The following is a 14272-nucleotide window of genomic DNA, read 5'->3' as shown; positions in this document are numbered from 1 at the left end:
GTGGAAAAAGGTGCCATGATTAAATTGTGTTCATCCAACAACAGATTTTTTTGAGTGTGGAACCACTAAGGCTCAAGCTTGCCATGAAATGGAAAGTGCTAGAACTCTGTCCACAGTGAAGCCAGTCTATGTTGCCATTTACTGTCCACATAGACAAGCCAAAGAAAAGTTTTGGGGAGAAAAGATAGAGCTAGTGGGCCACAGTGAAAAGAGGAATGTGGAGATTTCAAGAAGAGTAACTGAACACAGTATTACAATAACACTCAGATGTAAAGCAGAGCTGGCAATCCTGTAAAATCTCCAACAAACTCATGAACACCAACTAAGACAGAAAGACAGAGGGTATGTCCACACAATAAATGAGCAGTAATGTAATGCTGGTGTCACATGAAAGAGGAAAAAGGAAGGATGTTCTCATTACACTGAAAGCATTACTAGATATGTCATGCTCAGAGCTCTATGAAACAGTAACGTAAGGGTACGTTAAAGGCACAAAGCAGATACTTGCCACTTTATAGTTTTCTGCAGACCGGATAGCTCTAGAATACGAACCAGTTTGTTTATTTGAGAAGCATAGCATATAGACCCAGGACTGCTGAGCAGCTAGAATCTAAACTAATTGGATAACTTTCAATGGAGGACCCCGTTAATGTAGCACTTTTTTAGTATAAAAGTACTGAAACAACTGGATGTTTGGGGACCAGGATCATTCCTGGTCCCCAAACATTTGGACAGATTTTCCAGAAACTCTTGGAATTCCTCTCACATGAAACATTCAACGGGACACTGTCCTTGGTACTGAAATTGGAAAATCTATTAAATCTGTCCAGAAGTGCTAAAAGATAAGAGCCTAAACAATTTCTCAGATGGAGTCAAAAACTCAATGTAAACAACTCTAACCGAACAAAACAGGGATCTGTCAGCACATTACAGTGCAATGCCAAGGTGTACAACTTATCAACACATCTTTAAATCTGTCATCAGATCAAAACAAGAAGGTTCAGTCTCTGTCTTTCTCTCTCTCACACACACACACACACACACACACTAAATCTGCTGTTGGGGTGCTACTGTATAAGATGCTGAAAACCCAAACACCTCATAATGACAGATGTTGCACCCTGGGGTGCTGCTGGGGGGTGAGGGGGATCATCTGTTTTCAGACACCGTTCCAAAACACATGCGAAGAAATGAAAAAAAGCACAGAAAATCTTAAAGGTTTCATCTGTGAAAGGAGGCACGATTGTATCGCGGCATCTCAAAAAGAATCGTGAGACAACAGCAAGAAAAGAGCTCGTGTCTGATGCTTGACGTAAAAACAGAAATACACAGTTTTGGAGTGAAGAAAAGGTTTATTATTACTGCTATAAGGCACTTTTGATCTTTGACAAATGAAATATTTGACATACAGCAGCTTTCAGGATTGTACCAGATGTTTTCAGAGAGCACTACCTCTGTTTGTTTTACACTCTATGGAATAAAAGTGAAAATGACTTTATCTTTTCTGAAGGTAAAACTTAAAGAAGCTCCAAAATCTGGTTGGTCGGTATTGTCTGAAATACCTCCAAACAACATATATAACATGACAGAAGCACAGATATTCTTGTCAAACCACAAAACAAAATAATTTACTAATACTTAAAGAAAAAACTGCTTAGAAATTATGAACATAATTGACATTTGTAGTGTTTCTCAGTGTATGTAAAGCACCTTTAACATTCAGCACCACTTAACAGATTAGGAAACGCAAAGTCACATGAGGGCGTTTTGTGCGTACACCAGCATCTTAATTGACAAGTTTGCCCACTCACTGCATTTAGGTACAAAACAACAACACTGTATTAAGACATCTGATTTTCTTTGCAGAAAAATAAACAGAAGTTAGACATCCAAGGAAACAACAAAATAAAATCCAAGTAAATGGATTCTTCTATACCCAGAAAAAAGTTGTCACAAGTAGAGGATGTATGATATACATATATATGGTTGTAGAGCATGGTCTTTGGCATATGACACACGTGCAAATGCAGCATAATGCTAGTCTAATGGTCCGCTAATCCTCCCTCTTCTTCCATGTTGCTTTGATGCGGATCAGCTGGGAAGAGAAAGAAATTGTTTCCTGCCAGTGGCGCAGGGTTAGATGAGCCTTATGGTGAATGCACGGATCCTGAAAACAGAGCAGGGAGCCTGGGAACAAAAAAACAAAAACAAAGATGTTTGCAGGGCCTCTGAGCCTGGAGATGCAGCAAAGTCCCAGCAGCCAGTCGATGTAACGAACTGTACTGTCATTAGCTGCTTGTGAAATATGTAAAGTGAAACAATGGCAACTTCTTCAGAAGAATTTATATGATACAGATGAGAAGATACCCACAAGAATAACGTTGGGGAGCATGCTCAGAAGAGCCCAGTGATTTCCTCTGTGACCGGGTCAAGGTCAATGTCGTAGAAACAGGGTCGTGTGGGCAGGCCAGGCATTGTGCTCATCTGAGGGAAAACACATCAGAGAAGAACTTTAACCCATATTTGAACTATTATAAATCTAACTTTGATCTATTTAATTTTAATTATGTCAATAATTTACTGTAATCATGCATCAAACAAAGAGAAGTCACCAAAAATGCATATATGAAAATATCAGACCACAGAATTAAGAGAATAATAACACTGCTAATCAAATGCTAAAGGTGGATTTGTAAGCTACTGAATTAATGGATGTACTTAAAATCCTTTTTATGTGACAATCCACGTTTGCTAGAAATCAAAAAGGTGCTCAGATGACATTAAACTCATCAACAAACAAAATAATTTGGAAAGAAAAAAGAATATGTCTGTTGTCTACTATTATCCTAATCTAGTCGAATTTCAAGAAAGCTTTTAATGAGTGGACATATCCGAGGAAGCACACGCAGCTGGTACAGATCTTCTCATGAAACTGTCAGTGGCCACAAAAATCAGATAAGAAGGTAAAATTACAATCTATATAATGACCTCGCATTAAAGCCGTCACCACAACACAGCTGCTCTACACCAAAACACCATCTGCCAACATTTAGCATCACAACTTGTGTAAATTAGACAGAATAGGGTCATTCCACACAAGCTCAATAACTGTAATCTAGACTTAATTTAACTCAAGGTTAGCAGTGATGAATACGCCCGCAGAAAATGGCAGCTTTGTTTTTACTGTTGTCAAAATATAAGCGTAAGGAGGTCCTGCAGGTACGAGACAGTTAATAAGCGCTATGTGAAGTCAGAGAGAATTACAGTTTTGATTTGGGCATTAAGAAGCTCAACTGAGATATATTTTAGAGTTTCAAAAATAGAAAAACATAAACGGAAAAATGTTTAGAGGGCCTTGTAATTATTTTACATTAAAAGGTTTTGATCCATCACATCTGCCAGAAAGACTTTGTGTTTGAGTTTCTGAATGACAATGAGTTAACAGAGGAACGGTCCTGTTAATCCTGATCATGTCTACAGTGCAACGAGAAAGCTTGTGTCAGTTACAGAGCATCACGTGGAAGTACATTGAGACTGACTGTAGAAGAAGAAAAGAAACGTAAGAGGCTGGAAATGCTGCCAAAAGAAATTTGACATTATCATGGTTCACGAGATGATGACATCAAGCTATCTAAGCAACTAATTAAAAGTTATTTAGTCAGGTCTGGGTCTCTGTTACATAGTCGGGGGGGGAGAAGGGCATGTTTTGCACAGTTCAATGGATCAAAGACTCCTATGTGACTCGTAAACCCCTTTTACTCTCTCAAAACCCAGCCGGTTCATCCCGTCCAGACTCAAAAGTAAATTATCTTGCTCATTAGACAGACAGCGACATTCCTTGCATACCTCCCTTCTTCTGACCCAGGAGCAGTTTTATGGACCCACAAGTGGGAATTAAACAGGAGGAAGTGGGCAGTGAGCTTCCTGTCTGAGGAAACGTGGCTCTGCATACTTGCAGAAGCACAAAACAAGGAGAACGTGCTTTCGCAATCTCACAGAGCAAATAACAATTCCTCAAATATGACTGCTGTGACATGGGAGTGTCCTTTAAAGTCCACCGTCAATGCTTAAATCCCAAATGAATCCAACTAAGAGGTCCCAATGCTCCTTCAGTTGCCAAAATCAAACAGAGAGGGACCATTAACAAATAAAATAAGGTCAAAGTTCTTTAAAAATCCAATAACATGATCTGTGTAGCCGTTCTCCAACATATTATTAAAAGTTCTCTGTCCATGCATCCATGAGAAACAGGATCTACAAGGCTAAGAGGAGTTGGTCAGGTAGTTTGTGGCGTTCCCACTTTTGGTCAGGGAGCAGCCCCAAATGAGGGAGTTGAACTATCTTGAGGTCTTGTTTACGGCTGAGGGGAGAGTGAAGACTGACAATGGTTTGGTGTGGCGTCCGAAGGACACTGCACCAACGAATTGCGTTTGAGAGAGAGTGAAGCGTAGAAGAAAAGATGTCACTCTACCAATCGATCTACATTTATACCCTCACCTTTGGCCACAAGTTCTGGGTAGTAATGGAAAAAAGAAGATTACAGATAGAAGTGGTGGAAATGCAGCTTCCTTTGAAGGGTGGCTGGGGTCAGCTTTAAAGCTTGGATTAGGATTGGTTCTACTCTTCCTCCACATTGAAAGGAGCCAGTTGATGTGAATGTTCTGGGCAAGACTCAGGAAAAACTGGAGAAATTACACTGCGGGAACCCCTTGGTGTCCCCTGGATGAGTTAGAGGTGGCTAGGGAGAAGGAAGGCTAGGCTTCTCTAGTTAGATTTTAATCCTGGCAACTGGGCCTTGGATAAGCAGCATAAAACTGATGGATGGACAAAAAACGTACACCACTGCTATGCTACGGTTGTTATGGTTAGGCTAATTAAAATACATGATCGTTCTCAATTAAATTACATGTTGGCGGTCTCTTTGCTGCCTGATTTGGATTATTGAAAAAGTTGTACAGGACTTGAATGACAATTAAATATTTTTTTATGAAACAGAGACAGTGTTCACTCACTATGTTTTAATAGACTTCTCTGCATTAAATCATACTTGTTATTAATCTCTGGCTCTCTTCCACGGCATGTCTTTTGTCCTGTCTTCCTTCTCTCACCCCAACCAGTTGCGGCAGATGGCCGTCCCTCCCTGAGCCTGGTTCTGCTGGAGGTTTCTTCCTGTTAAAAGGGAGTTTTTCCTTCCCACTGTCGCCAAAGTGCTTACTCATAAGGTAGTCTTATGATTGCTTGGTTTTTCTCTGTATGCATTATTGTAGCGTCTACCTTACAATATAAAGCACCTTGAGGCGACTGTTGTTGTGATTTCGAACTGTATAAATTTTTTTTAATTTAACTGAATTGAATTCAGCTGCATGTCCGGTAAGTATTCTGCACACACATTTAATTAATATTTTTATCAGGTATGAAAAACAGAACAAACATTTGTGAAGTCAGAACTACGGAGACCAATCAGAGTCCAATATGTACCTTGAGGCATCGATTGCACATCTGAAACGGAAATTACCATATTTCCGCACTATGAGGTGCACTTAAAATCCTTTAATTTTCTCAAAAATCGTCAGTGTGCCTTATAATCTGGTGCGCCTTATGTATGAATTCTGGTTGTGCTTACTGACCTCGAGCTAATTTTATGTGCTACACGGCGCTCAAACATCTGTCAAAAATGTTTAAGTACGACTTTGTAAGCTATGAAACTGCACCGCTTGATGGATTTTCAGAGCATTATGGCTACTGTAGTCAGGAGCCTCAACGAGTAATCTGGGTCCAAAACTCCGTCCGCTTCAGGTCCCAAACTCAAACTTACACTGCGGCATCACCGAGAGTTAAAAACTGTCAAAATTCTTTCAACTTTGATAAAATGATCAGCGTTGCTGCTTTACCAGGTGCAACAATTAAGTTTAACATCCAGGCATCCATGAAAACAGAATTTATTAAATTTAACGGAGTTAGACGTTAGCAGGAAGTTAGCTCGCTAGTTTCCACCTAAAAAATGATATAGCATATTCTGACTGAGAAATTTCTGAATAAATTAAAACGTACAGCTCTGCTATCACTTCCAACATAAATGAAGACAAAAAACTAAACAGCAGCGACTTTTGTAGGGTTACTGAAATTGGACTAGCTGGTATATAATGATGTACTATGTGATTGCTAGCGACACAGCTATGTTAGCATAACATAAACACAGTGAAGCTGGAGGATGAATTCTAACTTTTTTTCACTGATAAAAGTTAACGTGAGGGTTCGCATGGCAGGATGCTGTAAACGGACCAAACTTCAGTCAGGAGAACAACTGAGACAATCCATCCACAATACGAGGTTAGTTATTAATATACTGCAACAACATGGGAATAGAGCAGCTGCGAGAGAATTCAACATTAATGAATTAATGGTACAGAAGTGGAGGAAACAAGAAGAATGAGTTGAGCAAAATTTAACTTATCTGTCTGTTTTGTTTAGCCTAATGCGCCTTATAATCCGGTTCGCTTTATGTATGAAAACAGACCCGTTCGTAGACAGTGCGCCTTATAATCCAGCGCGTTGTGGTCCAAAAAATACGGTAGGCTTTAAAAATCAGATCCATTTGGATTTAATAGGAAGCTGTTCTTGATGTAATTTGATATTTTTGGTACTAAAATTAACCTTTTAGCGGAAACCCCCGCCCCGATAAAATCTCATTTTAACTTCAGGGTGCACATTATCCACCTGTAGGATTTACTCCACCACACTCTAAACTTTATAGACATGTGTGTGCCTACATGAAATACACTAATTATAAGGCTTATCATTGATGAATCTCACTTTAGCCATCGATCTCTGCATTAACCAGAACAAGAAGCCATGTTTTGGAAAATCGTTTTGTTCCATATTCAAATATTAAATTATTTTTCCTGCCCTAGCTAGCGTGCATGCTCCTCATGTCATAACAATCAGCTAATAAATAATGAGCAGAAGCATCCGATTAAGGACTTCCATTCAGAAAAAACAGACATATGACAATGTGGTTAGAAATGGTTACGGGGGAAAACTCTGTCCCTACAACTCTAGACTGCTTTGTGATGACTTCTGTGTACAAATGCAAATGTTTTCCATTCCTGTATATGAAAGCAAAGCTGCAAGGAATAAATTCATCCCCTTGTTCTGCAACAAAATCCCAGTTTCACTTTATTTACTTGAATGAAAGACTACAAAATGTCAGCTCACAGGAGGAGGCAAATCAAACCTTATTTAAAAATATCAATTCCGATTCACAAGTAAAAGGTCCTTTCACTTTTCTCGTCCTTGAATGAAATATTGGGCAGCACATTTAAATATAAAAAGGTAATAAAAAGTGTATGAAAACCTTTCAAAGTGCTGAAAGCAACAAAAGATGTGCTGTTCTGCCAGTCCTCTCAAGCCTGAGAACAAGTTGGCACTCGCGAAAACACATAACACTCCGTGGCTAAAGTTGGAAAGCCCATTCAGGCAAATAAGTCCCTTCATTATGCCCAAACACAATGTGCCTTTGTTGGGGAAAGCCCTGGAGGAGACAATGTAGCTGGTTTTTTACCCCCCACTGATTTTGGAGAAGCGTCTCGGTCAACAAGCAGCAGAGTTTGAAAAAGTACTGAGAAGATTATGAAATCTAAAAGACCAAAAAGCACTTGTGTCAATTTAAAATTAAAGTAAGTGAGGTCCATAACAGTAAATCTTTAAAAGTCACACAGATTCTCCACAGTTTATTTGGTTATTAAATAATAGGGCTTTTATTAAAGCCATTTTAAGATTTATGGTTCATCTGTGTCTGATAGAATATGAGATATGACCAAAATCTCATATCCCGATATAAGAATTCTATTGTCCCGATAACGATATAAATCACAAAAATGTAACCTTTTCTGTAAATTCTGTGAATCTCGGGCAGCTCGACTTGCAGGAAGTGTTTCCAGCTGCACATCATGTACCTGGAGTCGAGTGTTTTAACCGATGCATGAAACTATACATCTAGTCTAAGGTTTATTTTTTAGCACCTGGCGGCTCTTTTTTTTTTATTTTTTTTTTTTACTTCTCATCCGTAAATAATCTGCTCTTTCACGTGATTCAGTTTATTTTGAAAAGTCTCAACAGGATCTTGAGCTTTATTGTGAAAGGTTTATGTGTAAAATAAACAAGCAGACACACGATGGTGTTACCGTCGTTGTTACTAACGACAATGCATAAAAACAGGCACTTGTCCGTCTGTAGTGTGGTTATATTAAATAAAGGAGAAAGAGAGAACTTTAAGAAATTAATATAGCCACTACAGTGACCATCAAAATGATGAAAAAATATTGCCGTAAACAGTTTATTTTGCGACACAACGAAACAAACGATAGCGTAAAATGAAACGATAGACGTTTTTATATCGTCATCTGATATATATCGTTATATCGAACAGCCCTCGTTTTAGATCTAGTCTGAACCGTGCACTTTGGACTTTTTACGTTTTTTACGGACTACGGTGCATCCTGTTTAGGGCTAAAAAACAGTATCACTGCTTGTCAATGAATGACAAATCCTGTACAGGTTTTTTGTAAATGTGTGTGTACTTACAGGTTTTTATTTTTTCACACCAAACTTTTTAAACTTTTAATCTTTAATTTTGAATCTTCTTCTGTGATGTACTTCAGGCAACGTGCTTGCATAGATAAATAAAGCCAAGCTTGTAAATTTTCCTTCGTTTTGCCAAAGCTGTTCTATTGTTTGTGAACCTTTGCACATTTACTGCTTATTTGTGGTGTGTATGGTGTATTCATTCTGATGCTACATGTATACTACCATAGACGCATCTGTTCATGTATGTTTGCTGCCTTGATGATGAAGAACTGATTAAGGCGTTTAATGATGCTGTGCAACTTGATCAATCTCTGCCTCATGTCTAATCTAACTTTAGTAAAGCTGCAGTTGAGGCACAGGTCAATTACCAGATAAATACATTTACTGGACCTGTTGGCCGGCAGGTCATTAAGATAACAGAGTTATCCAAAATTAATGAAAACTGAAACAGACAGCTGTTTTTTGCCATCACTGGACAAGAAAATCCATAATAATCTTTCAGCACAAGTTAAGTGGTCTGAGTCCTGTGCCATTACTGGGCTTTTTAAAATAGAAACTCTACACTAAGACTGGTGCCAATCACAGGTTTGCTCAGGTGAGTTCAGGTAAGTTCTATGAAGTAGCAAGAAGAGCAAAAAAATCCAGATCGGAAGTAAAATGGTGTGGTGTGCTAGATTAAACAGAAGACTTTAACCTGGGAAAACAGGGTTCGATTCACAGGTGCAGCATGTATGAAGCACGTGTAGTAGGGATGTGGGCGACAAGTCAGCTGAATGCTAGATGCTGCAATTCCACCGTCCACTATCCAAGAATCCAGCCTGGACAGAAGGCTGCCCCCACCCCGAATGCTTAAGCCTGACTGTGCTCAGTTCTGGATGTTCTCCATCTTTTAAAGTAGTCTGGTCTTTTTTCCTTCCTGTTTAAACAACTAGTAAATTAGTCACCAGGAACATCCTAGTGTGTATCTAAGAAGCTGCTTTCGGTTGATACCTTATTCACATGGGGTTGCCGCAGCAAGAGGCTCTACATGTTTGAGTTGGCAGATATTTTCTTTAAATGCTGACCAAACCTCAATAGGATTTGTGGCTCCTTCCGGCATCAACATGGGGATCTTTTGCTTGTTAGGTGAATGCGTAGACCGCTACAACTACTGCTTATGGGTGGGGCTTAGAAGAAAAAGGGGGGCACTGCAGGAGATCGACTCGTATTGCATGCTGCAGCTTTAGGGCTTACTGCTATATCTGTTGCCTTTCTTAGAATTGATAAGAAATCTTTAATCATCAACCATCTTTAAAGTTTAACCAGAGAATATTCAGCCAAGGAGGGCGTTTCTATAAACCTGACTGGTTTAGGGTGTAATGATTCAGTGAAAGCAATTCTAACGGGATATGAATTCCAAAGACATCTATTGTTCCGCTTGCAACTCCTCCCATACATATCTGGAGAATGACATCAGTGTCTTCCTGACTCTTTACCCTGCAGACCCGTAACCTACCCATCGATCTAAAACCCCGCCATCCTCCTTCTTATTATCTTGACTGAGAGCTTTTCAACTCTTTCCGTGAAGGGAGAATTGAGTTCTTAGCTGTAATCAGAGCTAAGGCATCGCAAGTCCCCTGACAGTTCTATCGAAAAAATTATCTCATGGAGGTTTCTTGACTTTTTTCTTAATAAAGCCATTTTAAACAAAATAGCACAATTTTAACTGTGCCAGAGCAACAGGTGCTAACATGAAAATCATGCGGCGATTAGAAATGGTGTAATCTTTAACTATTAAAAGTGTGTCAAGCAGAAGCTAAGCCAACGAGTTCAGAGGACAAACAAAGAACTTCCTTTGGGTTAGAAGTCATAGTTCAAGAAATGTCAGTGTGCCAGTGGCTCCATAGGCAGCAGCACATCAAAGGCAGGTTGTGGAAAGTGGAGAGATGCCACAACCCTACAAGATGCCTTTCCAAGCATGGCCAGCGTCTCACACCTCTGGCCCAGCCTTTCAAAGCCAGGCCCTGAGGGCACACTGGTGAAACAGCGGGAGCCAAAGCACTCAGGAAGCCGCTTCCTTCCTGCCTGCCCAGCCCATCATCAAGCAAAAGGCTCCAGCCAGCCTTGTTTGCTCTAAGTAGGACTACATGGCTCAGGGAAAGCAACAGAGAGGACCAAAATCACACACACTCTCCGGGGACGAACTCGAGGGAGGAAGGAATTAACATTGACAGATGAATTAGCACATGCAAGGAACAATAATCCTACACACCCACCGAACCCTTGAAGGTCAGAATGAGCTTCAAGGGTTGGAGAATGGAGATATTAAGCTTTGGCAAGGTTAAGGAACGGTGTCATGTTAACAAAATTAAATTGAACATTCTTCAAGAAAAAAGCAGCTGCACAGGCAAACGTGTAGGCACGAGAAACTAGAAAACACTTGTGGTGTGATTTCTGTGCAGACGTCTGCTTTACAGCCTCCAAGTTTTGTCTGTAAATGACACCAAATGCACTTTCTTATCACCTCTGTGCAGTATTGTGAAGCCAATCACTTCCAAAAAGCTCTGTGACTTCGCGCTATGAGGCATGGACCAAGACGTCAACGTTAACCTGCTGCAGACCACGTACCGTTCCCACTAATGGGTAGATGAAGCCAGCTCCGATGCTGGCACGGACATCTCTGATTGGCAAAACAAATCCAGTGGGTGCCCCCTTCTTGTCAGGCATGTGGGACAGAGACAGATGGGTCTTGGCCATACAGATGGGCAATGAACCATAACCCTGGTAAAAGGCAAAAGAGAAATAGTCATTGTGTGACCTTGTCACAGAGGAAAGAGAAATGAGATGAGTCAGTTACTGCAGCGGCAGTGAGCTCACTTGTTGATGGTAATAATCTGTCTTGGTCTTGGCCTCTGGAGACAGCTCGATGTCATCGGCCCCGTACACTCTCTGGGCTATTGTTCTGATCTTCTCCACGATCGGCATCTATCAGAGGGACAGCGCATCAAACGCAGGTGAACACACAACAGCTCTACACTCAAAGGGAAGTGAGGAAATTAGATTTGGTGAAGTGAACACATATCAGCGTGACAGAATCAAACACAGTTCAGCAAAATGAATTAAATATTTAAACTTTTTCTCTTTGAGCTCTTATCAGACATGTGATACCTAAGAAAGCTGCCTTTATTCCTCTGTTAAAGTGACTTTATTCGGATTTTCTGCCCATTTGACTGAAGCCAAGTGCACACTGTCATTTGCTTTTAGATCTTGATCAAGCTTGTCTCCATTTCAGGGGTATTTAGACAACAATCAATGATGGACTCGTGTATTTGCAAATCTACTTTCTTTTAATGTGACAAAAGACTTCTGACAAACTGAAAGGGATGCACAAATATTACTTCTGACCTGGAAGACTGATGGCCTAATTTCTAAATTAGATTAAAAAAAAGAACGCTATATCTGATTCTCACTTGACACTACAAACCTTTGTTTTTCCTTTTTGGTCAAAAACATGTAATAACAGAGGATTTGAGCACTATGGCATCAACAGCTTATTAACGAGAAACCTATAAAAAACATTTATAAACACATCTTTGACTTCTTTCTTCATCTCCTAAACTGCAGCTTGTCAGAGAATATCTCGTCACCAATATATTCAGAATTTCAGCACCTTCGCTATGAGACACCATCACCTGCCAGGTGTATTGAGGTGCAGTTCTTCATCCATCCGAGCTGCTAACTTGGAACTTTAGCAGGTATGGGATATTCTTACACTACCTTCTCTTCTGCCAAACATCCAAGCCTGAGGTTTTCTGTCTGACCTTCCCTCTAACCCGTGTAGCACATGGAATAATCAAAAGATTGAACACCTTATTATACAGCAGTTAAGGTTTGATTTATTAATTTAATATCCAATAAATTCTGCTGTTGAGAGCGCTTGCATGCAGGCACATGCTTACTGCAAATGGAGCCATGCACAAAGACACAAACAGCATAACAAGGTCAGTTAATTTAAGTCACAACCTCCTAGACTCGCTAACTCAAACCAGCTGATGTTTTTTTACTTCAACCTACTCTAGCTCCCAAAATCAACATAATTTACGGCAAACTAATTATCCAATACTAAAACAGTAGGAACAGGGATACCGCCTATCGTAGAGCAATAACTAAATAAAATTTCCACTACATTATCTGCACTCACCTCTGTGTTGTAGAGGAACTGGAAGTCGCTGGGTTTGCTGGTGGCCTCCTTCACAGCCTGCGCGAGCTCCGAGCAGCCTCTTCCACCCTGCGCCCAGTGGTTGCACGGCAAAGCGTCGGATGCGCCACACTCTTTGGCTATCTGACATACAAGGTCGATCTCTGCCTGGGTGTCTGTCCTAAAAGATCCGAGGAAAAAAAAGCACCATTAGCAGCGCGAAGCTGGCGTTTATATAAAACACGAATTAATCACAATTAGTAGCTTTACTTGCAGTCAGCTATTTAAAAAATATATATATATAACTTACTTAAAGACATTAACAGCAACCACGACTGGTACCCCAAACAGATGTGCAATCTGGATCTGTTTCCTGAGATTGCTATGGCAGCCGCCAGCAACCAGGCGGAGATTCTAGAGATGGCAGAGAAAGAAGAAAGACAGCAGAGGTAACAAACTGTTATTAAAAAACAAAACACATCTAACCCATAAAATGTGCCACAACTTGAACCAAAACATATTATAAATGTAATAGACGAGCTACACGTCCTGTAGCTTCATAACATCTGCGCTGCACAGTTTCTTACAAGGTGGATTTGTTCATTAGGCTTCTTTAACAGAATAAACAATCCACAGGGCTGTGATATATTATCCCGCCCACGATTACACGGGTATATTATGCAATATAAAAATGTCACATTGTGTCACATCTTTTCTATACAACAAGTTTAAGTTCGGGGGATGCCCAAGAGCTGCGCATCAGCTTCTGATGACATTTTAAAACCTACAAAACAGAGTTACTTTAACATTCCCCAACAACCTGCAAATTATGCAAGAAAATGGTTCCCGTTAAAGGTGAAATCCACGGCCTGTTTCGCCACGGCATGAGGGAGGAGATACTATCATCTGTGACCTAAATGTAAGCAAAATACTCCACCGAGCATCGTTGGAATTCTTCCAAGTTGCACTCCATGAGGGAGGAAGATGGTAGATGGAAATTATTGATTCAGCTACATGGTGGAAAACCAGAGCTTTCAGCAGGTGGTTAAAAACCTGTTACACTTATATCGTGATAGAATTTCAAGGCCATATCCCTCACTCTGAGTACTATATAAGTCAGAAATAAGTACTTACAGTGGGGCAAAAAAGTATTTAGTCAGCCACCGATTGTGCAAGTTCCCCCACTTAAAATGATGAAAGAGGTCAGTAATTTGCACCAGAGGTACACTTCAACTGTGAGAGACAGAATGTGAAAAAAAAAATCCATGAATTCACATGGTAGGATTTGTAAAGAATTTATTCGTAAATCAGGGTGGAAAATAAGTATTTGGTCAATAACAAAAATACAACTCAATACTTTGTAACATAACCTTTGTTGGCAATAACAGAGGTCAAACGTTTACTATAGGTCTTTACCAGGTTTGCACACACAGTAGCTGGTATTTTGGCCCATTCCTCCATGCAGATCTTCTCAAGAGCAGTGATGTTTTGGGGCTGTCGCCGAGCAAC

The 14272-nt window shown here is 40.1% G+C and overlaps 1 protein-coding gene across 3 annotated transcripts in view; it reads right to left on the bottom strand.

The window, feature by feature from the left end:
* Positions 1–1332: 1332 nt before the first annotated feature.
* The window catches only part of mthfd1l (methylenetetrahydrofolate dehydrogenase (NADP+ dependent) 1 like), a 49071-nt gene continuing 36131 nt past the window's right edge, over positions 1333–14272 (bottom strand). For all 3 annotated transcript variants that reach the window (XM_085131875.1, XM_085131873.1, XM_085131874.1), the window contains exons 23-28: positions 13074–13177; positions 12767–12944; positions 11443–11550; positions 11194–11346; positions 2372–2484; positions 1333–2187 (exon numbers count right to left, since the gene is read on the bottom strand). In XM_085131875.1, coding sequence (XP_084988001.1) covers positions 2395–2484; positions 11194–11346; positions 11443–11550; positions 12767–12944; positions 13074–13177 — 633 coding nt within the window. In that variant the 3' untranslated portion in view covers positions 1333–2187; positions 2372–2394. The remainder of the gene's footprint in view (positions 2188–2371; positions 2485–11193; positions 11347–11442; positions 11551–12766; positions 12945–13073; positions 13178–14272) is intronic.

This window comes from Neolamprologus multifasciatus, chromosome 15, assembly GCF_963576455.1.
Source record: "Neolamprologus multifasciatus chromosome 15, fNeoMul1.2, whole genome shotgun sequence".
NCBI lineage: Eukaryota > Metazoa > Chordata > Actinopteri > Cichliformes > Cichlidae > Neolamprologus > Neolamprologus multifasciatus.
This window is presented reverse-complemented; position numbering and strand designations above follow the sequence as displayed.